This window comes from Bidens hawaiensis, unplaced genomic scaffold (assembly GCF_021521415.1).
Source record: "Bidens hawaiensis isolate Kalapana, Puna unplaced genomic scaffold, B.hawaiensis_p1.1 tig00000702_1, whole genome shotgun sequence".
Lineage (NCBI taxonomy): Eukaryota > Viridiplantae > Streptophyta > Magnoliopsida > Asterales > Asteraceae > Bidens > Bidens hawaiensis.
This window is the reverse complement of record NW_027491042.1, coordinates 5,326,797-5,353,850: the sequence shown is the minus strand read 5'-3', so window position 1 is coordinate 5,353,850 and position 27,054 is coordinate 5,326,797. Positions and strand designations below refer to the sequence as shown.

General features: G+C 39.5%; 2 protein-coding genes across 2 annotated transcripts; one reads left to right on the top strand and one right to left on the bottom strand.

The window, feature by feature from the left end:
• The first annotated feature begins 56 nt into the window (after window positions 1-56).
• Window positions 57-3,297, top strand: LOC143532704 (uncharacterized). The gene is made up of 4 exons (XM_077027681.1): window positions 57-951; window positions 1,657-1,806; window positions 1,901-2,406; window positions 2,681-3,297. Exons 1-4 carry the CDS (start codon window positions 444-446, stop codon window positions 3,281-3,283), a joined length of 1,767 nt encoding a protein of 588 aa, XP_076883796.1. The 5' UTR covers window positions 57-443; the 3' UTR covers window positions 3,284-3,297.
• An 80-nt stretch (window positions 3,298-3,377) lies between these two features.
• LOC143532699 (ER lumen protein-retaining receptor-like) lies at window positions 3,378-5,912 on the bottom strand. Its single transcript, XM_077027677.1, has 6 exons — window positions 5,811-5,912; window positions 4,742-5,007; window positions 4,501-4,616; window positions 4,340-4,413; window positions 3,639-3,702; window positions 3,378-3,554 (listed from the first exon to the last, which is right to left on the bottom strand). Exons 1-6 carry the CDS (start codon window positions 5,899-5,901, stop codon window positions 3,518-3,520), a joined length of 648 nt encoding a protein of 215 aa, XP_076883792.1. The 5' UTR covers window positions 5,902-5,912; the 3' UTR covers window positions 3,378-3,517.
• Between the last annotated feature and the right edge of the window lie 21,142 nt (window positions 5,913-27,054).

Genomic DNA, 27,054 nt, shown 5'->3' with positions numbered 1-27,054 from the left:
TAATATTATTCAAAGTTAACGTTTCCCCCACTTAGCTGCTTGATCAAACCAAGTGATAATAAGATAATAAAAAAGAATCAACAAGGATATATAAAATGATAATGTCCAACGTCAATTAAATATTTATTTACTTATCAAAGACTAAATACTATATAAATATTTGTTTTGTTTTGTTTTGATCCTAACGGTATTTAATATACAGTTGGTATTAAAAAGTGTGCTTGAATCTCCACGATCTCTATTGACTTTAGGAAATTTGAAAGTGCAAAATGAAGTCATGATCTATAAGCAGCCCGTTGACCCAACCTTTCATCTTCTTACGATATGAAGTTATGAACATCAATATAAAATAGTCAAACTCTCAATATTCATTTCATGTCATCCTTTCTTTAAGGAACCAAAAACCAAACTGTCATTTTTGTTTAGGTTTGTTTTTTTCGAAAATGGACTACGATGATGAGATACGCAATCTTCCGATCTACAAAGCCGCAACGAACAATGACTGGGACGCGGTTGAACACATATTCGACATGCAACCCGACAAACTCGATGCAAAACTCACCTATTGGTGGGAAACACCGCTACACATCGCCATTGGAACCAACTCGTCCCACGAATTTGTCAACCGAATTGTAGAGCGGATTGTGGAGACGGATGGTGAGAAACTAAGGACAAAGAGCTTGGGGGGAAACACTGCCCTTCATTATGCCGCCAAGGTCGGGAACACCATGGATGCTAAGCTATTGGTGGCAAAAGATCCGGGCATCGCCCAGATGGTTAATAGAGACGGGCATACTGCGTTGAAATTCGCGGCAAAGTATGGGCGGTTGGAGACACTTTGGTACTTGTTGGAGGTTACTAAAGATGAAATAGGAGAGGATGGCACTAGTCCGTTTACTGGCGTTTCGGGTGCTGATCTCGTTACACTCACGCTTACAGCCGGTTTTTGTGGTTAGTCTAACTCAAATTACTTACGTGTTCACTTATATTATCTGAATTATTATGTTGTACATGTAAAAGAAAGAAAATTGGCTTTTGGAGTTCGGAGACTAATTGGGAGTAGTGTCTCTATTCCTTGTAATAGAGGGTTGTGCATGGAACCGAAAAAACCAGATCCAAACAAAACCTGATAGCTTGGTTTTTGGCTTTATTACAAACCGAACTTTCAGTTCGTTTTGGTTTTGCGTGTGATTAAAACTGAAAAAAAAACGAACCAAAATTATGAATTTTCATTTTTTTATTTTGAATTTTAAATGACATACAAAAATTTGATAAATAGTATAGCCCGTATATTTTAACCCAAATGTATAACAAAGGTTTAGGTCCATATTAATTATTTTAAGACAATTTCTTTTTCGATATAAAAATTTCAAGCCCAAATGGTAAAATTGAAAAACCTGAAAGCAAACCAAAAACTAAAATCGAATGTTTTCAGAACCGATATTTTGATGTTTGGTTTGGTTTGATTCCAAAACCGACTCATTCACACTACTAAAGTACTAATTGGCCAAGATCCTACATATTCTTTTTTTTTTTTGTATTGAATGCGTGAGTTTGTTATTTACTTACACATAATATTAAAGGTGACCCATACTAAAAAGAACTTCTTTATATTTTAATCCATTCTGACTCATTATCCGACCCCTTGTCCTACAGATGTAGCACTTTATCTAGTAAGAACATACCCGGATTTAGTTACCCAAAAAGACTGGGAAAGTCAGACCGCCTTACAAGTACTGGCCACAAAACCGCATGTTTTTCCTAGTGGCAGCCCGTTGCGGTTCTACCAGCATCTCATCTACAGATGTATGTATGGTCTATGTACATTCACTATACTCTCTTCTAAAATCCTATCTACATTAACCTGATAGATTTTTATCCATTCTTGGGTTATTTTAAGGTATTTCTATGAATCTTGAGAAAACATCAAACCGTCAGTTGGCATCGTTTGTCTCAAAGTGTATCGTGCTCATAGCCCCGTGTGGTAAAGATATCTATAATATGAAACTAAGTCATATTCAGACACTCACACTTGTGGAACGGATGTGTTCGATTGCTATAGAAAAAGGAAGCCATGATTTAGCATGGAATGTACTAGGAACCGCGGTTTCTACAGCTGTCAAAACAGGGATCTTTGAACTTATAAAAGTTTGTGTCGAGACGTACCCGGACATAGTTTGGTATGAAGATGACGGGTTGTATTTGTTTCTTTCAGCCATAAGATACCGACAAGAAAAAGTGTTCAATCTTGTGTATGAAATGACAGGGCATAAAGTGTTTGCTGCAACTGATAATCCTAATGGAGATAACCCGTTGCATATAGCGGGGAGGTTGTCACCTCTGCCACGCCTTAAGACCGTTAGCGGGGCGGCTTTGCAAATGCAACGGGAGCTTCAATGGTTCAAGGTGGTCTCATGCTTTTTAGTAATAAATCTATCTAGGGTTGTAGCAAGTCGACTCGAGCCAGGGCGGGCTTTGGCCCAACTCATATGCAAACCAAGCCGGCTTTGCTTGTTTATCTTAACAAGTTGAAATGTTGAGCTCAATTTAATAACAAAAATCCTCCCCTAACCCCCCCCCCCCCCCCCTAAAAAAACCATGTTATTGAATCCAAAAAAACTAAAGAAGAATCTGCTAGGCATTAAGTTCTAATTGTAACAAAATTCTAACATTCTTGCAGGAAGTGGAAAAACATGTGGAGCCATTATACAAAGACGCTTTAAACAAAGATCGCAAGACCCCAAGAGAGGTATTTACAGAAGAACACAAAGACCTGCTTCAAGAAGGAGAAGCATGGATGAAGGACACATCATCATCGTCAACAGTTGTGGGTGCACTCGTGGTCACCATGGCCTTTGCAGCCGCGTTTACTGTGCCAGGTGGCAACGACAATTACGGTCTACCATTATTCCTAAAAAACAAAACATTCCTCCTATTCATAGTATCAGATGCCATCGCATTATTCGCCTCAACAACCTCCGTTTTAATGTTTTTAGCAATACTAACTTCCCGTTATGCAGAAGAGGATTTTTTCTATGCATTACCTAGAAGAATGATGATTGCACTCGGCTCACTTATTCTGTCACTAGCTGCTACAATGATCGCGTTTAGTGCAACACTCGCGTTACTACTTCGAGATGAAATACCATGGATTGCTGCCCCAGTCACATTGTGTGCCTCGGTTCCCATGACATTATTTGCTATGCTTCAGTTCCCGTTACTTGTTGAGTTAGTTAATTCTACTTATGGCCCAAGCATTTTTAAGAAAAAAATGTATGCCTAAATGATAATAGCGTTATTACATTCCTATTTTTATATAACTTTTTATCCAAGTTATGATCGGCATAATAATATCTTAATATAAACGATAAGCTAAGGGTGTTAAAATCACATTAAACTAAGTTAAGAAAGCGATAAAAGAACATAAATGGCATACACTCCTCTGTAAGATAAAGTATGTAAAAAAGTAAGACTCTTAAAACTCTATCACCTGACTATCATTATCATAAACCGAGCATCAAGCTGGTAATTGAAGCTTTTCATTATTCTTCCAGCTGTATTAAAAGAAAAAAATAACAAGTATTTTAGATTTTTTAGTAAAATACTTTTTATCTGAGAAGGCTGCTAAGTCAATTTACCTTAAAAAGTAGTAGTAGAAGAAATCAGCATAGAGTAATGTTTGGACTATCCCTGCTATCCAAGCTGCAAAGATCAAATTATATGTTATCAAGTCTTTATGTCTTTGGGTTTTATAGTTCATTTTCGGATTTTTAGGTTTTACCATTTGGGCTTGAAATTTTAGGCCCAAAATAATGAATTTGAGTCTGAAACTTTGGGCTTAAATTTCTTTTTAACTAAGGATTAATTGATTATTACACATTTGGAACTAAAATTTTTAGGCTAGACCATTTAAAAATTTCTTATAAATTACTTAAAATCGTGTTTTCAGTTCAGTTTTTGGGATTTTTCGGTTTAGGTTTTACCATTTGAGTTTGAACATTTTAGGCCCAAAATAATGAATTTGAGCTGAAGCTTTGGGCCTAAATTTCTTTGTTAACTAATGATTAGTTAATTATTACACATTTTGAACTAAAACTTTTGGGCCGCGCCTTCTAATAATTTCTTATAAATGACCTAAAAGCGTTTTTTCGGTTCGGGTTTTTGATTGATAGCAAAACCAGAACCAAAACCTCCCCCCCCCCCCACACACACATCACAAAGTCGGTTTTCATTGGATTTAGTTATTTCTGTTCAGTTATTCCGGTTACGGTTTGGCAATTTCAGTTTCGTACACAACACTAATGAAATGTGCAATGAACATAACGAGAAAGAGACGTACTGATCCAATGGACATAATGAAGCTCGGTGAAGTGGCGGTAGATCCAGTTCAGAATGTACAGCGCGCGGTATGCTCTGCACAAAGAGAAAAAACGAAGCTTTTTACATCACATAAAATAATAATATAATATAATTTGCTGGTGTAAAGAAAAATTGCATTACCCTAAGAGAAATATATATTGACCAGTCAAATTGTCAATGTTTCTAGTCCTTTGCAACAAGACCAACTGAGGAAGTATTGCAACAGCTTCCAAGTATAAAGAGAATGTCCACATCACCTGCCCAAAATACATTTAAAAAAATATATACAATGCAACAGATTATTATTATTATTATTATTATTATTATTATTATTATTATTATTATTATTATTATAAGTTTATAAATTTAAACACATGCATACCTCTTTAAAAGTGAACTTGTGATGAATAAACAGAGCTAAAACCAAACAAGGAAGCATGAGAAAATAATGGCGGAACGTGTCTTGATCTTTATCATATGATCTACGGACGATCTTGTGGCGCCTTATATACCAGACAATAGAGAAAGAACTTCCCAGAAATATTATCTTCATGATGGTGTTATATAGTGAGATGAAATCAGTGAATAAATCCAAGTAACGAGTAGCAAACACCAGTGCATAGAGCTCTTGAGTCTTCAGTGAAATCCCTAAATGCAACATTAGATTATTAAAAAAACAATCAAACAGCATGTCATGATGCCTAGGCCTGTAAACGAACCAAATTTTCAGTGAACTGTTTGGCGGGAAGTTCATTCATTTAATTAATGAACGAACATGAACAAAAAAATTGTGTTCATTTAAAGAACCGAACAAACATGAACACGTGTTTTCCATTTATGTTTGCGAATGTTTGTTTATGTTCCTTCATTTATGCTCGTTTATTTATGTTTGTTTGTGTTCATTTAACTTAAGTGTGTTCATTGATGTTTGTTTACGTTTGTTCATATGTGTTTGTGAAAGTATGCTAAAAAATGTTTGTGAAGCGTTTGTTTAGAGTTTGAACAAACACACATAATGCATGCTCATTTCTTAAACGAGCGAACAAGAACACAAATATTTGTGTAACTAAGTGTCCGTGTTTGTTTAAAGTAAAATGAAGATGCTCGTTTACAGGCCTATTGATGCCAATTGCAATAATATTCCCTGATTATTAACCCTAAGCAATGTTGTTGATGAAATTCACTTGATATTTCAGAAATCAACGTTTACAAGAACAGATTAAGACACAAAACAAGTTCAGAATTTAGGCCCTCTCAAATTGTCCGAAATCATCAACCCTAACTGCTAGCAATATTATTGACAAAATTGAGTTGAGATTTTCAGAAATCAATGTTTGCATGAACAGATTAGACAAATGAAGTTGAGAATTGATCAACGATGAATCGAAAAACAGCAATGTAGCTAACGACATAATGAATTTGTGGAAATTGAAGATGAAATGTAGGGGTACCTGCACAGGATTTGATGGTGTGAATCTTCAAGAGCAAGACGAGAACACTGACCAGGTGAGTCATGTCACCAGCAAGCCTGAATATATTCATCCTTAACCGATCTATCTGCTTCGATCGATGATGGACAATAATAATAATAATGTAACCGATCTCTTCAAGCAGACACGCAATCAGATCAATCCTTCTTCCGGCGTGGCGTTACGTTACGTTTCTGAATTTCTGAAGAGGTAGGTACCCGCAAAGCCGAGTTGGACCCGCAAGACACATCTTGAAGAGGTCCGTCTGCGCAAAGACTAACTGGTCCTGCAGGACCCACCATGCTCAGAGAGATGAAGACCTTATACGCAGTAAGCCAGCTGTTCCCGCAGGAAAGCCTCCTTTGGTACAGTACCCTGCCAGTTCCCGCAGCTATGGGTACAAGCCAAGAAGGAAGGCTACCCGCACTAACGGTAAGGCTACACGCATAAGGCACTAACTCTTACAATGTCACCTGAAGAAGGAATGAGCAAGGCGGGAATATTCCCGCCCAAAAGAGCCAGTCCGTACGCTTGTGGAAGATCTTTTGTACTATACCTGCCAAGGTATGGACAAAATAGACAAGATCTGACCAAAGCAGCCCATGAACCAATCACAGGGTGACAGCTCACCGACAATAGTACGAGGAGGAGCACGCTCTAGTACAAAATGTCACTATCAGCCGCTGCCTAACCACCAACTCCCATCGTGGCACGTACATAGCCCGTAGTTGGTGGAAAAGGAATAGTATACAGCCGGCCATGTCACTATCAGCCGCTGCCTACCCACCAACTCCCATCGTGGCACGTACATAGCCCGTAGTTGGGTGAAAAGGAATATTATACAGCTGGCCGTACCTGCTTGGAAACCTACCTTCGGCTATAAATACTCCAACACCTTGGAACGGTATCATCATCTTATGTTATCCTCTCTAGCTATTTCTCTTAATATACACTTATATTCAGAGCAATCTAGTCTGATTCTCACGCCGGATGGTGGTCACAAGGAGGAACCCCCCCCCCCCTCTCAGTGACGAGCTCACGGTGTCTGTTTTGCAGGTCAAGAAGAATAACCATCTTTGCCGGACCTAACCCTCGTGGGAAACATCGACTTAACCCTAAGATTATCCATAATCTACCGGGGTCGTTTAGTGTTTCTTCATTGGCGCCATCCGTGCATTAAGCTAGAACTTAATCTTCCTTTTTTCAGTTTTTTCAAAACCTTTGGAAAGATGGTTAAGGTTACTCCGATGCCAAGGCTACCGAGTGACCAAGAAACTCCGATAACCACAACCCTAGCTACTGGGGGGAACACCGCCGAGTACACAATTTTTACGAACACTACCCCGGTTACCCAAGCCGGGGCAAGTGCAGTAAACAATCCTCCCCTGGGATTCATTGATGCCCAGTTGGAGAAACAACAGACAAGGCTTCCCCGCCAAACACTGGATCAAGTTAAAGCTTGGGCGGAAGCACGTCAGAAAGAATTCCAAGCTGAGTTGGATGAACGTTTACGTTCACTCCAACAGGCCAATGACGAATTCGGAAGCACTCGACAACAGCTCAACATGAGCAATGATTGCGAGTACTTGGACGATGATTGGGAGGAGTCCGACAGTGACGCAAACCCTCGTCATAGGGCGAAAGGGAAGCGTAAAGAAACGGACTTCCAGCCGAGAAGAAATTTTGAAGAAACCTTTAAACCAAGGAACGCAGGGGAAACCCACGTGACTTCTCCAAAACTTTCAGGCCAACTGTTGCAAATGCGGGAACGTCCAAGTTTGCAAGGGACATTGCGGAAGCAATCGCCCCGAGGAGTGCCAAATAGATGTCCAACATCGGCACTTATGATGGCATATCCGACCCAGACGATCACTTGAACAGATTCATAGCGGGGGCAACCGTCAGCAACTGGACGGAACCCACGTGGTGTTATATGTTCCAGATGACGCTGGTCGGAGCGGCCAGGGCGTGGTTTGATCGTCTACCGGTCCACCACATCTATGATTGGGCGGACTTCCAGCACAAGTTCAGCCAGCACTTCAGTCAACAGAGAAAATATACTGAAGAGCAGTGGACGATCCTCAACTGCGTTAGTGAGTAGGATGAATCTTTGCTAGACTTCATCACTCGCTTCAACTCAAAGAAGCTGAGTCTGGGCACCATAAGTGAAGATCTCGTTCGCGCTGCTTTCATCCAGGGCGCTGAATACCCAGAGCTTATCCGCACATTGACGGGTAAAGATGGCATGCCATTCACATGGGATGCCATCATGACGGCAGCTAAACGCTTTGCCGAAATGGAGAAGCAACTGGGTAGGAATCTTCCCCAGAGTACAAACCTCTACACGCAAAGGACCAGAGAGAATAATGTCCGCACCGCCCGACAAAACAAAAAGAGGAAGCTTGGTATTTGGCAGTCAAGGGTAAACTTTGACACCTCATCCAGCTCTCGCCCTCTATTAGGCGGAAGGGATAACACGCACTCGTCAAACCGGAACCCTAGATGGACGCCACTCACCAAAAGCGTCACAGAGATATTTGCCACCGAGAAACTCCCATGGCCAAAAGCTCCAATGATCCGACAGCGCCATAACGCTGATTAGAGCAAATCCTGTGACTTCCACGGGACAAAGGGCCACACCACCGAGGAGTGTACATCTTTGAAAGATATTGTCGAAACATTCGTCAAAGATGAAAAACTTACACACCTCGTGGCATCAATCAAGAACGGAGGGAGGAATGATAATCGGTACAAGGGCAACGGACGAAAGCCCGTCGACATCAGCATCCACATGGTTCATGGCAACGTCAGAGGAAGAAAACGACGAACGACAGAACCATGTGCGTGGAAGGAAGCTGAAGTACGCTTCCCGCGAGTGCCAGGAGGGCCCAACAAAGAAAGCCCTATAGTCATCAAAAGCCAGCTGGGGCACTACATCACTTCCCGCACTCTTGCTGATAACGGCGCTTCGTCAACGGTCATGTACAGGCAGTTCTTCGACAAGCTAGACGACGAAGACAAAGAACGCCTGGAAACGGTCTACGCCTCGATGGAAGGGTTCGATGGCAGCACAAACACCCCCCTGGGTATCCTATCTTTCCCCGTCACTCTCACGGACGGGAAACACTCCCGCACAGAAGACGTGGACTTCGTCGTAATGAGGAAGCCACACCACACATACGACGTTCTATTCGGGAGAGATGGGATGGCAAGATTTAATGTCGTGGTGTCTTCAGTCCACGGCATGATGGGGTGGCCAACAGCTGAGGGTGTGGCGATGACCACCGGTATTCCCCAGGTATGCATCGCATCTGTCTCATCTAAACCCAAACCAAAGATGGCTAAACCAACCATTACCGAACCAGAAGAATGGGCCTTCAATGGCAAATACCCTGACCAAGCTGTTACCATTGGTCCAACAATCACCGATCCCACACGCACCTTACTCAAACGCTTACTGCAGAAAAACGCCGACATCTTCGCGTGGACACCAGCTGACATGACTAGTGTACCTCGAAGTAAGACAGAGCATAAGCTCAAGTGTGACCCGGCTTTTACGCCGGTCATACAAAAGCGTCGAGTAATGGGAGCGGAACAGGCTAACGCGTGTAGAATCCAAGTCAAGGAACTCCTTGACGCAGGCATCGTACGCGTTAGTAAATATCAAACATGGGTTGCAAATCCCGTCATGGTACCGAAATCTAACAAACAATGGCGCATGTGCATAGATTTCAAAGACCTAAACAAAGCATGCCTCAAAGATTGTTACCCGTTACCCGAAATTGACCTTAAGGTAGATTCGTTAGCACCGTTTCGCCTTAAATGCTTCCTTGATGCGTATAAGGGATACCATCAAATCCACATGGCCGTTGACGATCAGGACAAAACCGCATTTCGGACGCCCGATGGCACGTTTTGTTATCAAATGATGCCATTCGGACTTAAGAATGCCGGGTCCACATACCAACGCCTGATGGACAAAGAGTTTCATGCCCAAATTGGGAGGAACTTGGAAGTTTACATGGATGACCTGGTCATCAAAAGCCTTGAGCCAGAAGCGATGTTGAAAGACATCGAGGAAACTTTCAACACGCTCAGAAAGATAAACATGAAGCTCAACCCGAGCAAGTGTTCTTTTGGAATGGAAGAAGGGACGTTCTTAGGAGTCATCGTTACCAAAGATGGCTTCAAAGCGAACCCTGAAAAGGTCGAAGCCATTATCAAAATGGAATCACCTACTACCATCAAACAAGCTCAGACACTGAATGGACGACTAGTCGCACTTAACCGCTTTTTGGCGAATCATGCGGATAGGTCGTTCCCATTCGTGTCAACATTGAGAAATTGTTTAAAGAAAACACACTTCCGCTGGACACCAGAAGCGGAAGCAGCTTTTCAAGAGATTCGGTCACGCTTAATCGAACTCCCAACGCTCACAGCACCAGAAGCGGGGGAAGAGTTAATCCTATACCTATCCGCCACAGACAGAGCAACCGGGGCAGTCCTGCTAGTAGAACCAAAAGGCATCCAGATGCCCATCTACTTTGTTAGCCGCGTCTTAACAGACGTAGAAACCCGGTACTCTACTTTGGAAAAATTAGTCTTAGCGCTCGTACAGGCTTCACGCAGGCTAAGACGGTATTTCCAAGGTCACCCAATCACCATTCTCACCAACTTCAAACTTGCAAACGTTCTAGGCAAACCCGAGTTGTCAGGACGCCTAGCCAAATGGGCAATAGAATTGGGAGAATATGCGATAAAGTACAAGCCAAGACCAGCCATAAAAGGCCAGGTCTTGGCCGACTTTATTGCAGAAGTCCCCGCTTCGCGGGAGAAAGAGTGCCAGGAAGAGGCTCAACCCTCTCCAGCACAGGACATTGATGATGTCTGGCGACTCTACACTGATGGAGCAGCCAACAACGAGGGTTCAGGCGCAGGGTTGAAACTAACCAACCCAGCAGGCCAAGAGTACACTTACGCTATTTGACTGGATTTTCCATGTACGAATAACGAAGCGGAGTACGAAGCATTCCTGGCCGGGTTGAGAATAGCGCGGAAGATGGGGGTGAAAAACCTGGAAGCCCACGTGGATTCCATGTTAGTAGCCAACCAGATAAACGGGACGTACACGGCCGTTAATGACACAATGGCCCTGTACCTCGCACAAGCAAAAACCCTTATGTGCGATTTCAATGATTGCAAAGTCATGCACATCAAGCGAAGCGAAAACAAATCTGCGGATGCGTTAAGCAAGCTTGCATCGTTAGCCTTCACCCACTTGGGAAAGGACATCCGCGTTGAACTCCTTGGAGCACCGTCAGTCCCGCACAAGGAAATTTGTGTCATCCAAACCGGTACGGAAACGTGGATGAAACCAATCATAAATTACCTTGCGGCGGGTATACTACCAGAGTCAAAAGCACAGGCAAGAAAGATACGCTGTAAAGCACTGAACTATCAACTCGTTGATGACATACTTTACAGGCGTAATTTTCTTGGCCCACTCCTAAGATGCGTGGACGACCAAGATGCTGATTACCTCCTAAGGGAAGTACACGAAGGCATCTGTGGAGTACACGCAGGTCCACGCGCAGTTGTAGCTAAGCTAAACAACGCGGGATACTTTTGGCCGGGGATGCATACGGATGCGCTGGCATACATCAGAAAATGTAGGTCCTGTCAGCTCTACGCACCCAACAAGCATCGCCCGAAAAATGAACTCGTTCCAGTCACTTCTTCATGGCCATTTCAGAAGTGGGCCATCGTTGTGACGGGCCTATTTCCCACAGCAGCAGGGAACGTTCAGTTCCTAGTGGTAGCTATCGATTACTTCACCAAGTGGATAGAAGCAAAACCCTTAGCCCAAACAACCGCAAAACATATCAAAAAATTTATTTGGGAATTTATTATTTGTCGTTTTGGACTTCCACAGAATTTAGTGATCGATAACGGCACCAACTTTGCTGACAAGAAGCTACAAAAGTGGCTGGAAGAACTTCAAATCACCCACACCTTTACCTCAGTGGCACACCCGCAGGGTAATGGTGAGGTGGAAAGAGCAAATAAGAGCATCGTCGACGGCATAAAGAAAAGACTCTTGGAACATAGATCCGGCTGGGTGGACGAAGTTCCACACGTCCTTTGGGCAAACAGAACGCTAAAAAAGGCAAGTACGGGAGAAACCCCGTTCAGCCTCACCTATGGCACTGAAGCCATGGTCCCGGTCGAAATTGGTCTACCCTCACCAAGGGTCTTGACTCAACCAGAAGATAATGATCCGGAAAGACGGTTAGACCTTATGCTAACCGAAGAACGCAGAGACTTAGCCGCAGCGCGTGAAGAGAACTACAAGCGACAAATGCAAAAGTACTACAACACGCGGGTAAAACTCTGCAACTTCAATGTCGGAGACTACATACTGCGTAACAACGAGGCTTCGAACCAAGAACGCCCAGGAAAGCTGGCCCCGGTCTGGGAAGGGCCATATATTATCAAAGAAGTTTTGGGAAAGGGCGCATACCGGCTCGAAAGGCTCGATGGCACCCCTATCCCAAGAACATGGAATGGAGCTCAATTACGCAAATGTTACATGTAGATCAATTCCAAACTTGTAAAGAAAAGGCCTAGAGCCACTTCTAGTGGAAATGATTCTCCTTTCACATTGTGTTGATAGCCTTACCTTTATACTTATGAACTTTCCACACTGATATGCCGGTATTCACCGCATAAATAAGTATGGAAAGAAGTAAGTCGTTGCGTGTGGAAGGCGGCAAAACCCGCATAAACATAAAAACGGTAAATATTTCTAAGGGAAAGATGAGGAAAACCTTCACGCAGGTCAGATATAGGTAAAGTTTGGCCATCCTACTAAGTAAAAGTGACGGTCTTACCCGCACAATCATGATAGAGGAAGCAAAACTTGAACTTATTATCTACCACGTTGACAGGTTAACTTATCCAAAACACTTAGAAAGTTGCTAAGTTAAACTAAAATATGCATGAGCAAAACATATAAGGTTTACAAGGCAAGGCATTAACAAAACATTTATATTCCATAAAAATTCAAACATTAAAAGAATAGTTGGGTATCTACCCACCTACAAAAATATAAATCTATCCTAATTATGGGAAGGGATCTCAAGGTTCAAACTTCAGGGCCACTCCCTCCAAACCCACTTGAACCCGCACCATCAGTTGGCTGTGGTGGTTCAAGGAAAGCCTTGAGAATAGTTAGCCCATCATCAGCAGCAGCAATCTCATTCACCTTCTCCACCACCGGATGTGGGAAGGCAGCATACTGGTTCACTGCTTGGTCGTAAGCTGCTTCAGTGTCCACGTCATATAGAGGAAAGTTGGAAGGCGGGATGCCCTTCTCAACAAACCCCAAACCAAGCAGGAAACCAGCCTTTTCCCCATCCTCATGAGAAACGTTGAGGGCTGCGCTCATGGCATCGTCATAAGATGTGTTCGTGAAGATCCGATGCACAACCTACAATATATATATATATATATATATATATATATATATATATCAAAAACTTTTCTAAGTATGAAGAAAAGCGTAAAGAAATTACGGAACTACGCATACCTGCGACAACGCTTCTTGTAGAAGCCATTCCTTGGTGATCAGAGCTTCCTGGAGGGCAGCTTGAGCTTGATCACGGGCGCGTTCGGCTTCATTTTTATTAAGGTTGGCAAGCAATACATCCTTAGCAGCAGCCTCTTCAACGCCCTTCAGCTTACGCTCAGTGCGGTCAAGCATACCCTTCTGATCCAGGAGCTCTTGGAGCTTCTTGTCATCTTCTAAGGCCAAAGCATCATGAGCCTGCTGGAGCTTTTCTAATTTGGCTTTAAGCTCTTCGTTCTCAATGCGCAAAGGCTCAGCAACGGCTTCAGCTTTGGTGGCCCTCTCGGTCGTGTTCCGCGCAGTTTCCTTGGCCAACCTAAGCTGTTCGTTAATAGCTTGGGTAGCCTTGGAACGGGCCTCATGCCTAGCCTAAACCTCGACCTCAAGGTCCTTGAAGGCCTTCTCCTTCTCTGCAGCAGTAGCAGCAAGCCTCCTATTCTGCTCCCGCAATGCTCGCGCCTGAGCCACTTCCAGGCTACGCGCCGTCTTTAACTTGTCGTTTTCACGACAAAGCAACTCGACGCGCGGCTGCATCCGAGCAAGGAGAATTCGGAGCTCATTGGTTAGCCTACCCTCCTGGTAGCTAGCCATTGCCTCCCCCAACGCACCGCTTGGGGCGGCATGGCGCGCCCATTCGACGCAGTCCACAGCCATTCGAAGGGTTGTTCCCCGGCGGATGTTCCACCGTGGAACATACACCTCATTGGAATCCGAAACTGCAAAAACAAAAAACAGTTAGGAAAAAATGATAAAAATAGATAATGGGTCAAAAGAACCCCACGCACCTGTAGGGTCAGTAACAGGCCGGTAGCCACCAAACCCATCACCTGAACCTAAGGGATATCCATCCAAGAGGTCAAAGAGATGGGAAGGAGGCAAAGATTGGCTAGAAGCCCCAACCCTGAACATACCTGATGAACCGGCCATGGACGAGGTAGTAGCCGGTGCCGGAGGAGGCATGGTATTAGCCGCCGCGGTAGAGACCATCGGAGGTGAACTCACTGGAGGTGAACTCACAACCGTGGCCGCCGCTGCGGAGGAACCCGCAGAAAAAATCACCGCCGGCTCAGTGAAGGATGCAGTGAAGATGGCACTGACAGCCGGCGGAGATGACGTCACAATTGGAACAGTTGACTCAACGGGATGAGCAACTGAACCAACACTGGAAACAGGCGCAGCCACCTGGGTCATCGCCTAGGATAGGTTGACCAAACCTATCGTCGTGGGTCCAGAACTGCTTCTTCCCGCACCACTTTGGAATGCGGTTGCATCCACTCCTGCATGAAAACAAAATATTAGAAACAACGGCGGAAAGAAATGCGGGAAAGGTAAATAAAATTATACTTACGGGTTTTCTTAATCTTGAAAGTTCTGACGGGCGGGGATGAACCCGATGGACTGGCCTCTTCACGCCAGTCACCGTCGTAGAACTTGGTTGCTCGGAGGTGACAGCTTTCTCAACCTCCGAGACAATTGTCTCACCACCACCAGGGTTCCCCGCCGCCTCCTCGCTTTCAGTCTCGGAGTCAGACTGATTTCCTTGGTCGACGGCGGAGGTAACCTTCGGCTTGCCCTTCACGGCGGCAGCTTTCTTCTTCCTCACGAAGAAAGGCCCATCTGCGGATTCCTCATCAGAAGATGACAAAATTAAAGGAACTTCAGCAGAAGTCTGAGCATGCAGAGGGCGAGGATTAAAGAATCCCTTACCTGGCCGCGTGGCGCTCAAAATCTCGTGGCCCAGCGGGTAGACCTCCACGAATCTGTCCGCCGTTTGCTCCAAAATGGGCAACTCGTTCTCGTCGAGATCACGAGTACCCAGTCGAGCGGGACCACCAGTCTCCCGCGGTTGCAGAAGCGATTGCAAGTTGTTTTCCCTCTGAAAATAAAAAGAAAGAAACAGTTAGAAGAAAAACCCTAAATCAGCAAAAAAGACGGAGCATACCGTAGGGAGTAGAATTCAAACCGTATTCGAGGATGATAGGTACTTGCGGCATCCCAGAACCGGCATCCTTCCATACCCGGCTCATCCCGAGCATCACCATCCCAGACTCCGCAAAGCGGTAAACCGGAGTCTGGATCCGGGAGATCTTGGTAAACCATTCCGTCTCCTGGTAGTTGGAGGCGTGAAGGTTGGGGAGTGCTCTCCCGTTCTTGAACGTCATCGCGATAGGGACGACGCGGGCAGAGATGTAGAAGAACTCCCGTTTCCAAGACCGAAGACTGCGCTCGGTAGCGCAGATCTTCAAACCCTTGATCCGAGTGACCAAGGTATACCAGCCCTGGATGCACCTCCAGGAGTAGAAGGTCATCAGGCGTTCGACACGGGGCTCGATGCCCAGAATATGGCACACCCATTCAAAATGGCGGACCTTAGCGATCGCCATTGGGTGTACCTCCGTCAAGTGTACACCATGTTTCTCCAAACACGGTATACAAACTTCGTTAATGGGAATCTGAGATTCCCTTACAGGAAGAATGAGGCATAAACCCCTATCTTGCCCTTGGGGGCATCATACACCGTCTGGTGAGGCTCCGGAAACTCAGGCTCGTAAGGATCGAGCATGAACTTCTTGACGATATAGTTGTATAGATCGACAGAAAGAGCACACTGGCACTCGCCAGCAGTACTCTTGTCGTCCTTGTCAGACGCGGACATCGGTTTCTCGGGGTATACATCGGACTCCTCCGCAGTAACCTCAGGATCATGAATGGAAGACATGTTTTGGGTATGAAAGAGAACGATTTCAGGAGAATGCTCGACATAAAAGTTAGAGTATTCGCCGGAAATCGCTTAGAAGAAGAGTGAAGTGAAGGTGTGAATTGAAATGCACCCTCTCCCCCTTTATATACTCATCGCAATGAATGCGATGAATTTAATGCGGAGGAGAGAGAAAGCGCAGGTGCAATAAAACGACGACACCATCACCTCCGGCCACCCTCTTTTCCCTCGGATCGTTTTTCCAGTGACCGGAAACCGGCCACCGGTGCGCGTACTCTCTCCCCCTCGCTGCACTCCCTCTCTTCTCTCTCTGCGCCTCTCTCTTTCTCCCCTTCGGCTTCTTCGACGACCGGGAAAACGGCCACCGCCGCTCCGCCGTGTCTCTCTCTCTCTCACTGTCTCTCTATCTCTCCCTCTCTCTCCCTCGCGTCGTTTCTCTCTCTCTCTGTTTCTCTCCCTCCGTTTCTCTCTCTCTCTCACTTGCCGTTGTCCTCGTCTCCGGCAGGTTTAGCTCGGGTTCATTCCCGGTATCGAGCCACGACTCGTGAACACGAAAAAGGTATAAAATTTGGGTGTTGGTATTATTAAATTTCATATATCGAATTTTATATTTAGATTGTTCGTAATCGGTTTTATTTATCGGTTATAATTTTTGGAAACGAGTTGGTTTGATTTTGGGTAAAAGACGAACACCCGGGAAATGGATATGTTATTTTCTTATGGGTTTAAGTTAACAATTGATATTTTGTTTCGGTTGGTTAGTGCATAAGTTGTTGAACGAGATGTCTCGGGTTCGGGTCTCATCCTAGATCGGTTTTGGTTTTTTTATATACTTAATAAATTTATTATTTCTATTTAGTATTAACATAAATACATAAAGATTATTATTATTATTATTATTATTATTATTATTATTAACAAGATAATATTTATTATTATTAATATTATTATATTTATTATTAACAAGATAATATTTACTATTATTATTATTATCACCATTATTATTGTTATTATTATCATTTAACAAAACAATTATTATTATCTATTAAAACCATATTTTATCATTACTTACTATCAATAACATTAGTATAGTTAATTTGCGAACTCGTTTAGAAATCAAACCAACATCGCGTATGGTATCATAATTTACTATCAATATAATTTATTATTATTATTATCATTTTTTTATCAACAACATTTTAATTAATACTAAGATCTTTATTCTATTACTATTATTATTAGTATTATGCTATATTAGTATTATTAATAATAATTATTGCTATTATTACTATTATCTTTATCTTATATCTATATATATATATATACAACCTATCATTTTTTTGAATTATTACTATCATTACTATCATCTTCAGTAATAATACTTTTACAAACTTTATTACCAATTCATTTTTTATAAAACCCGAACTCTTAAATTAAGCACGTCTTGTTTCTATTTTGATATTGTTTTAGTTATTTAAAAGTCCAATAAAATAATAATATTTTATTTTAAATTATCAATTAAGTACGAGTCCTTAATCATTAACAAATTAACCGGTAATCCGATTTACAACCGAACCTTCTCGTCCAATGTTTCCAATATAGTTTCATTATGGTTTCAAGTTCATCAATATATATTACATTATTTATTTTAGCTACGGTGTTTATCGTTTCAAGTTGGATCTGTTCGTTTACCATTCGAGCTTCATTTATTTATCTATTTATTTCTCGGTTCATCAATCGAGGTGAGTACTTTCATACCCCCTTTTTCCATCTTTCGTTTCGGGGTGACATTTCATACTTATCAAACTAAATGCTTTAATTACTTGCATCTTAAACCCACAAACGTGATTGTATACCTTACTTGAATAATTGCTCGATTTGGTGTTGTATGCTTATTTGACTATGTGTTTACAGCTTTTGGATGGTGAAACAATAAATCCTATACCATTTGGCAATGGCAAGGTGTCGTTAACGTATGCTATTAACGATAACTATAAATCCTAGACTACTCGGCATCCCCTTGTAGCTAGGTGGTGCTAATGTAAGCTTATTAGCAACTGTCATAAAATCATAGACTAATTGCCAATAGCTAGGTGTCGCTAACTTGTTTAGCGATAACTATTTATTTCAGTTTATAGCTCTTATTTATTGTTTTGTATACAAGTTTTGTGGATATTCATATTATACACTTATATGCTCAAACTTATGAATTGCTCACCAACCTTTGTGTTGACAAACTTTATTTTATGAAATGCTACAGGTTTGACTTTTGTTGACTCGAGTGCTTGACGGAAAACGTTACCAAGACTATTAGGGTATTAGTAAAATGAACAATATGAATGCTATTTATTTATATGAACGAGATGTGTTGTTATTGATTTGTTGAAATAAAATGAGTTGAATAAATATTGTCACTTTAAATAGTGTCTTGTGTATTTGTCCAATCACGTTGAACCCCGGCATGTTCCGCCTTTGATCGGGGTGTGACAGATTGGTATCAGAGCCACAAGACTATAAGATAGGTGGTTAGACGTAACGACCTAGAATAGTCTTTTACTTTAGGGTCCTTATACGTGTTGCCTATACGTGTTCACCCTACTTGATTGTTCAATGCACTTGTTTATTTATATACTTATTTATTTTATCAAATCATAAATATACACATATACACACTTTCATAGTACTCCAAGGTATCCTTACCTTAAAACGTAAAAACAATAGATTTTTATTGTGTTTTATGGATCACGAGCTTAACTTGGATCCCGTTGTTTCAAATCTCCTTAAAGATTGTCTCATATAAGATGACCACTTTAAGTAGTCGAATGCGGGCATTTCGCTTGCCATCCAAATTTTCGGTGTTGAAACAATAGAACCGCAGTGGTTCGTGGACTAGAGTTTTAACATGACGTTGTCTCTCGATTTATTGTGTTATTATTGTTATTTGAGTCAAAAACATGAAAAGTCGCGGTGGTTCGTGCACATGTTTGGACTCCAACGTGGTGTTTTGTAAATGTATTTTTTTTAGAGTTTGAATATCAAGTCATGGTGGTTCATGCACGATTTTTCTATCTTTAAATTCTTAAGACATTATTTACAAATTTCAAGAATTTATACCATTTTTCCTTTATTTTGTTATAAATTCTTATCACAAGTCTTCATTTATAAATGTTATATTTTTCTTATTGTTATTAATTCTTTTATATCTTTTGAATTTTATATGGTAAAATTTTACACCAATTTTCTCAATTTGATTTCACAAGGAATTTTATTGCAAATTTCGTTCATTAAAAATCTCTTCGATATAAGTTAAAAAAATATATAATAATAATAATAACTATATGTGTATATATAGTTTGATCTATTTATAATGATTTTAATATGCCATTTATTTTCATTAAGACTATTTACAAAACAAAAATCTTATTATATAAATTTCATCATATCAAGAAGATTATGATAAATCTCATCTCAACTTTTCAAGTAAATTTCTTATTGAATAAACCTTAAAATTTTCTTTAAAGTCCTTGTACAAAATTTTATAAAATATTATTTTTATAACTATTCTGTTTATTTTGTACGACCACTTCAAAAATTTAAATTACTTAAACTTTTCACGACATTTTTAATTATACTACATTATATAATACACGTGGTAGGATTTTCGCTATCCAAATTTGTTTTCATAACAACTTTCATCATGCAATCTTTGGTTCGTTATAAATTTTCGCAAAAAAAAAAATAAAAAAAAATTACATCATACGAATTTACGCGTTTAAAATTTTTATGATAGTTTTGCCATTATCTTTCAAGAAAGTCACAAACTTATAGTTTGTAATCTTCTTGAAAACTCTCATGCAAAACTTCATAGAAATTTTACTTTAAAGATCCAAATAGTTTACTTGTGATTTCTCGATTTTCAATGCCGGTTATTTTAACTCACTATGATATTATTCATTACACGATATTAAGTAACGAACTTGGTAAAGAGATTTTCACTTCGCAACTTTATGCTTCCAAGACGACATTCATCATTTAATATTGAAACCTCATAACAAATTTTAACATTCAATTTACGTATTTTAAATTTCCTCATAAGCAAAATAATAATAATAAATTAAAAAAAATAAATAAAAATTTAATTATTTTAACCTTTTATAGAGATTTGTGTGATTCACACGCTCGGATCTCGGAAATTTTATTTATATGATATAATGTATATATTTATATATATTAACTTGCAATTTCAATCATCAAAATTTTAATGCACATTTCAAACATTATTTATAAATTATGATATTTTCAATTTAATAGCTACTATTAGTCAAAATCCCTCTAAACGCAACCACAAATTCCCAAACACCCGTATCCCATCTCAAACTACCGCCTTAAATCACATCATCCTTACACTTCAAAAGTTTTCCCGCACACTCAAATCTTTCCTCAATATGAACGAAACCTAAACATCCAAAAGTATACCCTCACCTACTCAAATCCCATGCAAAACTCCAAGATGTACAACGTTACCCAACAAAAAGGCTTAAATACCGACACTCCCACGCCACGAAAACCTATCAAACTCACTATCCTAATACTTCAAAGACACCGACAAACACTCCCACAAAATGCCTTGAACATATAAAGACCAAAGCTTACCCAACTATGACTCAAATCCCTCGACCCATGCTAGGTAAATTCACCAAACCTTATCGCCACATCGTTCCCATCCAACCACTACTCACACAAGCATCCAAACCACTCAAAAGACCTAAACTCAACAAACCCCATCGATTCAACTCAAGAAAACTCAACTACTCAAACCGACCTAAACACTCCCACCTACTACTAAAAATTTCCAAATCATCCACCATTCGAAGCCTAAAACCTCTCCATATACACACAAGCTTCGTTTTACCCACAATTCTTTTTATATATACATATATACCTACATACAACTAGTGTACTTATAACAACCACATGTGTTCAAATAATCACTTATGGATTATAAACTCTTTCAAGATTAACGGTTTACATGTTATGTTCATATTTTATAAATTATCTTTGTAAAATGTAATATTGTCATGACAACAAAATTTGATTTTTAGGATTTGCATTCAAAGATTATTAAACAATTATATGCATGATTTCAAGATTTTAAATATTGTCACCTAAGGTGATAAATCTCATAAAGACTTTATAAATTCGAGGTTTCATTTTGAATGTTGAATGCAAAATTAATTTAGTAATAAATTACAACTTTTCTCATACTGCATAAACTCAATGACCATGGTTTTGCAAATCTTGGGATGCATTTATAAATATTTTATATTGTTACATAAATTTTTGCTCAATAACGATTTACGCAAACTATTACCTCTTATTATCGCAAGCGTCATCACTTTATATAATTTATTTTCATCGCAATAGCTCAATGTATACAAACTCCTTTAGCAAACTGGACTTACAAGATTTACATTTGATAATGATCAAAACGTTTCTTTAGCTACGCGATACCGCGATATGTATTGGTATTATTATATTCATTTTCTTGGAAACAATAAAACGACTTTACTTGAAATTTCATTTTAAATGTTATTTTTATATTTTCAATGAACATATAAAACGCGAGTTACATATTTGGACATTAATTCGAGTCTCACGATTTTTGCGATTTTTCTTTTCATTTAACTAGATGTTTCGATGGTAACTTTATGCACATGAGATTTCATTTTGGTGTTTTGATTTGACCGAATCCAAGTTATTTGATAACAATGTGTAATACTTTCAAAACCATAACTTCGCCAAAATCTCGTTTATCTTTTTGAACGATATTGTCATGATTACGTAATTTACATTTGAGCATTTATGTAAACACGATTTTATGCATTATTCTATATCACTTCATCTAATCTATTAACGGCCTATGTGTGGTTGTCTACAAGTTTTGGCGCTATTAGAAACCGTTATTATAATGATGATTATATAAATGGTTTCACAATAGTGGCCGTATTCATGTTTTTATCACATTTTATCAATTGTTTTGGTTAATCAAATGCTATTTTAATTATATTGATACATGTATGCGTCACCGCAAAGAAACTCACCTTATTTCTCATGTTGTTGCATTTCATGTAATTATATCCTCAAATAATTATAACCTCAAGTTCGTTCGCATGTGAAACTCGTTGTACGAGATTATTGTTAATTGTAACGTTGTTTACCTCGACCTCATGTACTTTCTTTTTGGGGTTTTCTCATTTACACTTATCGGATTTCATTTATCGGTGTTAGTTAATGCCTCGATTTATAGACTTAACAATTATCCTGATGACATTTGACTTCAACCTCGTCTCCTATTTGTCTACAATGGATTTTATTTATTTGATCATCTTTAATAAATTTAAGCCGAATTGTCATTTTTCACCTTGGTTTATATTCTAAGACTTTAAATTGTTTCATTTATGTATCCCATTTCTCTACTTATTAAAAAGTCAATTTCGAAATTTTCAACCGTTAGTACCTTTTGTCAATATTGGTAAAATTCAACAAATTTATTTACACATCTATGTTAAATATTTCAAAATAAATATGTCTCTTAAACCACACAATGGACGAACCATGTGGACCATACGACGATCTAAATAATTTTGGGTCCACACTTAATTATCGAAATCCCCATATGGAAGCCATAGTAAGTACACTTGTGTGCGATAACTCAGGTCCGAGAATGATAGCGGAAAGACGGTAGAAACGCGAGTTATGATAAGGGCATGGTGGATACGCCGCTGGTACTTCCTATATATAAGTGCCTTTATCATGTTTCTCATTTGTAGCGTTTTTCGAGTCATGCAAGGATTTGACGTTATTCTGTTGCTAAAAAATTTGTTCACGCAATTATCTTACTAAGGACAACATTCGTTAACAATTACTTTTCTTTGAGTTATTTTAATTTCGAGACGAAATTTTCAAAAAGTTGGGGATACTGTGACATTCGTCAAATTCGGATATCGATTTGTATTCGTGTTGCAAACCTTTATTATACAAACCCGACTCAACATCTTTTATTTCTTTATTTATTTATCAAATAATATTATTATATACCTCGATCAGCAATAAATCGATATTGGTCATATTAAAATGTCGTTAAGAAAAACATAAGAGGGTTCAAAATAATTTTCGTTAAGTTGTTATAAGCTTTTAGAACATTTAAACTCATATTAAACAACGATTGAAACTTGAGGGGCCAGTTTTGAAAATATGTATTGCATATAAAAAGGAAAAATATAACCTAAACCTAAACATATTAACACTAGCCGCCACTTCCTTTCTCTCTCACAATTCCGGCGACCGGAATCGGCTCCGGCGAGCCCGATTTTCCGGCAAGACCACCTCCCGACGCACCACCACTAAACCACCACCTCCACCGCAGCCCGTAACACCTTCTCCGGCGACACCATCACCTCGGCCACCCTCTTTTCTCTCGGATCGTTTTTCCGGTGACCGGAAACCGGCCACCGGTGCGCGTACTCTCTCCCCCTCGCTGCACTCCCTCTCTTTTCTCTCTGCGCCTCTCTCTTTCTCCCCTTTGGCTTCTTCGACGACCGGGAAAACGGCCACCGCCGCTCCGCCGTGTCTCTCTCTCTCTCACTGTCTCTCTATCTCTCTCTCTCTCTCTCTCTCCCTCGCGTCGTTTCTCTCTCTCTGTTTCTCTCCCTCCGTTTCTCTCTCTCTCTCACTTGCCGTTGTCCTCGTCTCCGGCAGGTTTAGCTCGGGTTCATTCCCGGTATCGAGCCACGACTCGTGAACACGAAAAAGGTATAAAATTTGGGTGTTGGTATTATTAAATTTCATATATCGAATTTTAGATTTAGATTGTTCGTAATCGGTTTTATTTATTGGTTATAATTTTTGGAAACGAGTTGGTTTGATTTTGGGTAAAAGACGAACACCCGGGAAATGGATATGTTATTTTCTTATGGGTTTAAGTTAACAATTGATATTTTGTTTCGGTTGGTTAGTGCATAAGTTGTTGAACGAGAGGTCTCGGGTTCGGGTCTCATCCTAGATCGGTTTTGGTTTTTTTTTATATACTTAATAAATTTATCATTTCTATTTAGTATTAACATAAATACATAAAGATTATTATTATTATTATTATTATTATTATTATTATTATTATTAACAAGATAATATTTATTATTATTATTAATATTATTATTTTTATTATTAAGAAGATAATATTTACTATTATTATTATTATCACTATTATTATTGTTATTATTATCATTTAACAAAACAATTATTATTATCTATTAAAACCATATTTTATCATTACTTACTATCAATAACATTAGTATAGTTAATTTGCGAACTCGTTTAGAAATCAAACCAACATCGCGTATGGTATCATAATTTACTATCAATATAATTTATTATTATTATTATTATTATTATTATCATTTTTTTTATCAACAACATTTTAATTAATATTAAGATCTTTATTCTATTACTATTATTATTAGTATTATACTATATTAGTATTATTAATAATAATTATTGCTATTATTACTATTATCTTTATCTTATATATATATATATATATATATATATATATATATATATATATATATATATACAACCTATCTTTTTTTTGAATTATTACTATCATTACTATCATCTTCATTAATAATACTTTTACAAACTTTATTACCAATTCATTTTTTATAAAACCCGAACTCTTAAATTAAGCACGTCTTGTTTCTATTTTGATATTGTTTTAGTTATTTAAAAGTCCAATAAAATAATAATATTTTATTTTAAATTATCAATTAAGTACGAGTCCTTAATCATTAACAAATTAACCGGTAATCCGATTTACAACCTAACCTTCTCGTCCAATGTTTCCAATATAGTTTCATTATGGTTTCAAGTTCATCAATATATAATACATTATTTATTTTAGCTACGGTGTTTATCGTTTCAAGTTGGATCTGTTCGTTTACCATTCGAGCTTCATTTATTTATCTATTTATTTCTCGATTCATCAATCGAGGTGAGTACTTTCATACCCCCTTTTTCCATCTTTCGTTTCGGGGTGACATTTCATACTTATCAAACTAAATGCTTTAATTACTTGCATCTTAAACCCACAAACGTGATTGTATACCTTACTTGAATAATTGCTCGATTTGGTGTTGTATGCTTATTTGATTATGTGTTTACAGCTTTTGGATGGTGAAACTATAAATCCTATACCATTTGGCAATGGCAAGGTGTCGTTAACGTATGCTATTAACGATAACTATAAATCCTAGACTACTCGGCATCCCCTTGTAGCTAGGTGGTGCTAATGTAAGCTTATTAGCAACTGTCATAAAATCCTAGATTAATTGCCAATAGCTAGGTGTCGCTAACTTGTTTAGCGATAACTATTTATTCCAGCTTATAGCTCTTATTTTTTGTTTTGTATACAAGTTTTGTGGATATTCATACTATACACTTATATGCTCAAACTTATGAATTGCTCACCAACCTTTGTGTTGACAAACTTTATTTTATGAAATGCTACAGGTTTGACTTTTGTTGACTCGAGTGCTTGACGGAAAACGTTACCAAGACTATTAGGGTATTAGTAAAACGAACAATATGAATGCTATTTATTTATACGAACGAGATGTGTTGTTATTGATTTGTTGAAATAAAATGAGTTGAATAAATATTGTCACTTTAAATAGTGTCTTGTGTATTTGTCCAATCACGTTGCACCCCGGCATGTTCCGCCTTTGGTCGGGGTGTGACACGCACTAACGGTAAGGCTACACGCATAAGGCACTAACTCTTGTACTTCAGCAATGTCACCTGAAGAAGGAATGAGCAAGGCGGGAATATTCCCGCTCAAAAGAGCCAGTCCGTAAGCTTGTGGAAGATCTTTTGTACTATACCTGCCAAGGTATGGACAAAATAGACAAGATCTGACCAAAGCAGCCCATGAACCAATCACAGGGTGACAGCTCACCGACAATAGTACGAGGAGGAGCATGCTCTAGTACAAAATGTCACTATCAGCCGCTGCCTACCCACCAACTCCCATCGTGGCACGTACATAGCCTGTAGTTGGTGGAAAAGGAATAGTATACAGCCGGCCATGTCACTATCAGCCGCTGCCTACCCACCAACTCCCATCGTGGCACGTACATAGCCCGTAGTTGGTGGAAAAGGAATATTATACAGCTGGCCGTACCTGCTTGGAAACCTACCTTCGGCTATAAATACTCCAACACCTTGGAACGGTATCATCATCTTATGTTATCCTCTCTAGCTATTTCTCTTAATATACACTTATATTCAGAGCAATCTAGTCTGATTCTCACGCCGGAGGGTGGTCACAAGGAGGAACCCCCCCCCCCCTTCTCAGTGACGAGCTCACGGTGTCTGTTTGCAGGTCAAGAAGAATAACCATCTTTGCCGGACCTAACCCTCGTGGGAAACATCTACTTAACCCTAAGATTATCCATAATCTACCGGGGTCGTTTAGTGTTTCTTCAGTTACGTTATGTTAAAACCCCGAAATGCAAACCAAGATCATCAACGGGTGGGTTGGATTGTAATAACTCAATTTGGGCTTCAATGTCATTTAAGTTTATTTGGTTCGGTTCTCGGTCTTAATTCTGTTTTTAAAGAATGTGTTATAAGTAAATGTACGCTTTAGATCTACTTTGTCCCGCGTGGTCGTGTGTTTAACCTTCAGGGTGTATGTAACTTTGATGTGAGTTTTTGGCATGTCGGGAATTATATGATTGTGTAATGTTGAGAGATGACAATCATATGTATGGAGGGGATCACGATCTCGTATGAAATATGGCAACTAAACTCTTTTGACTTGT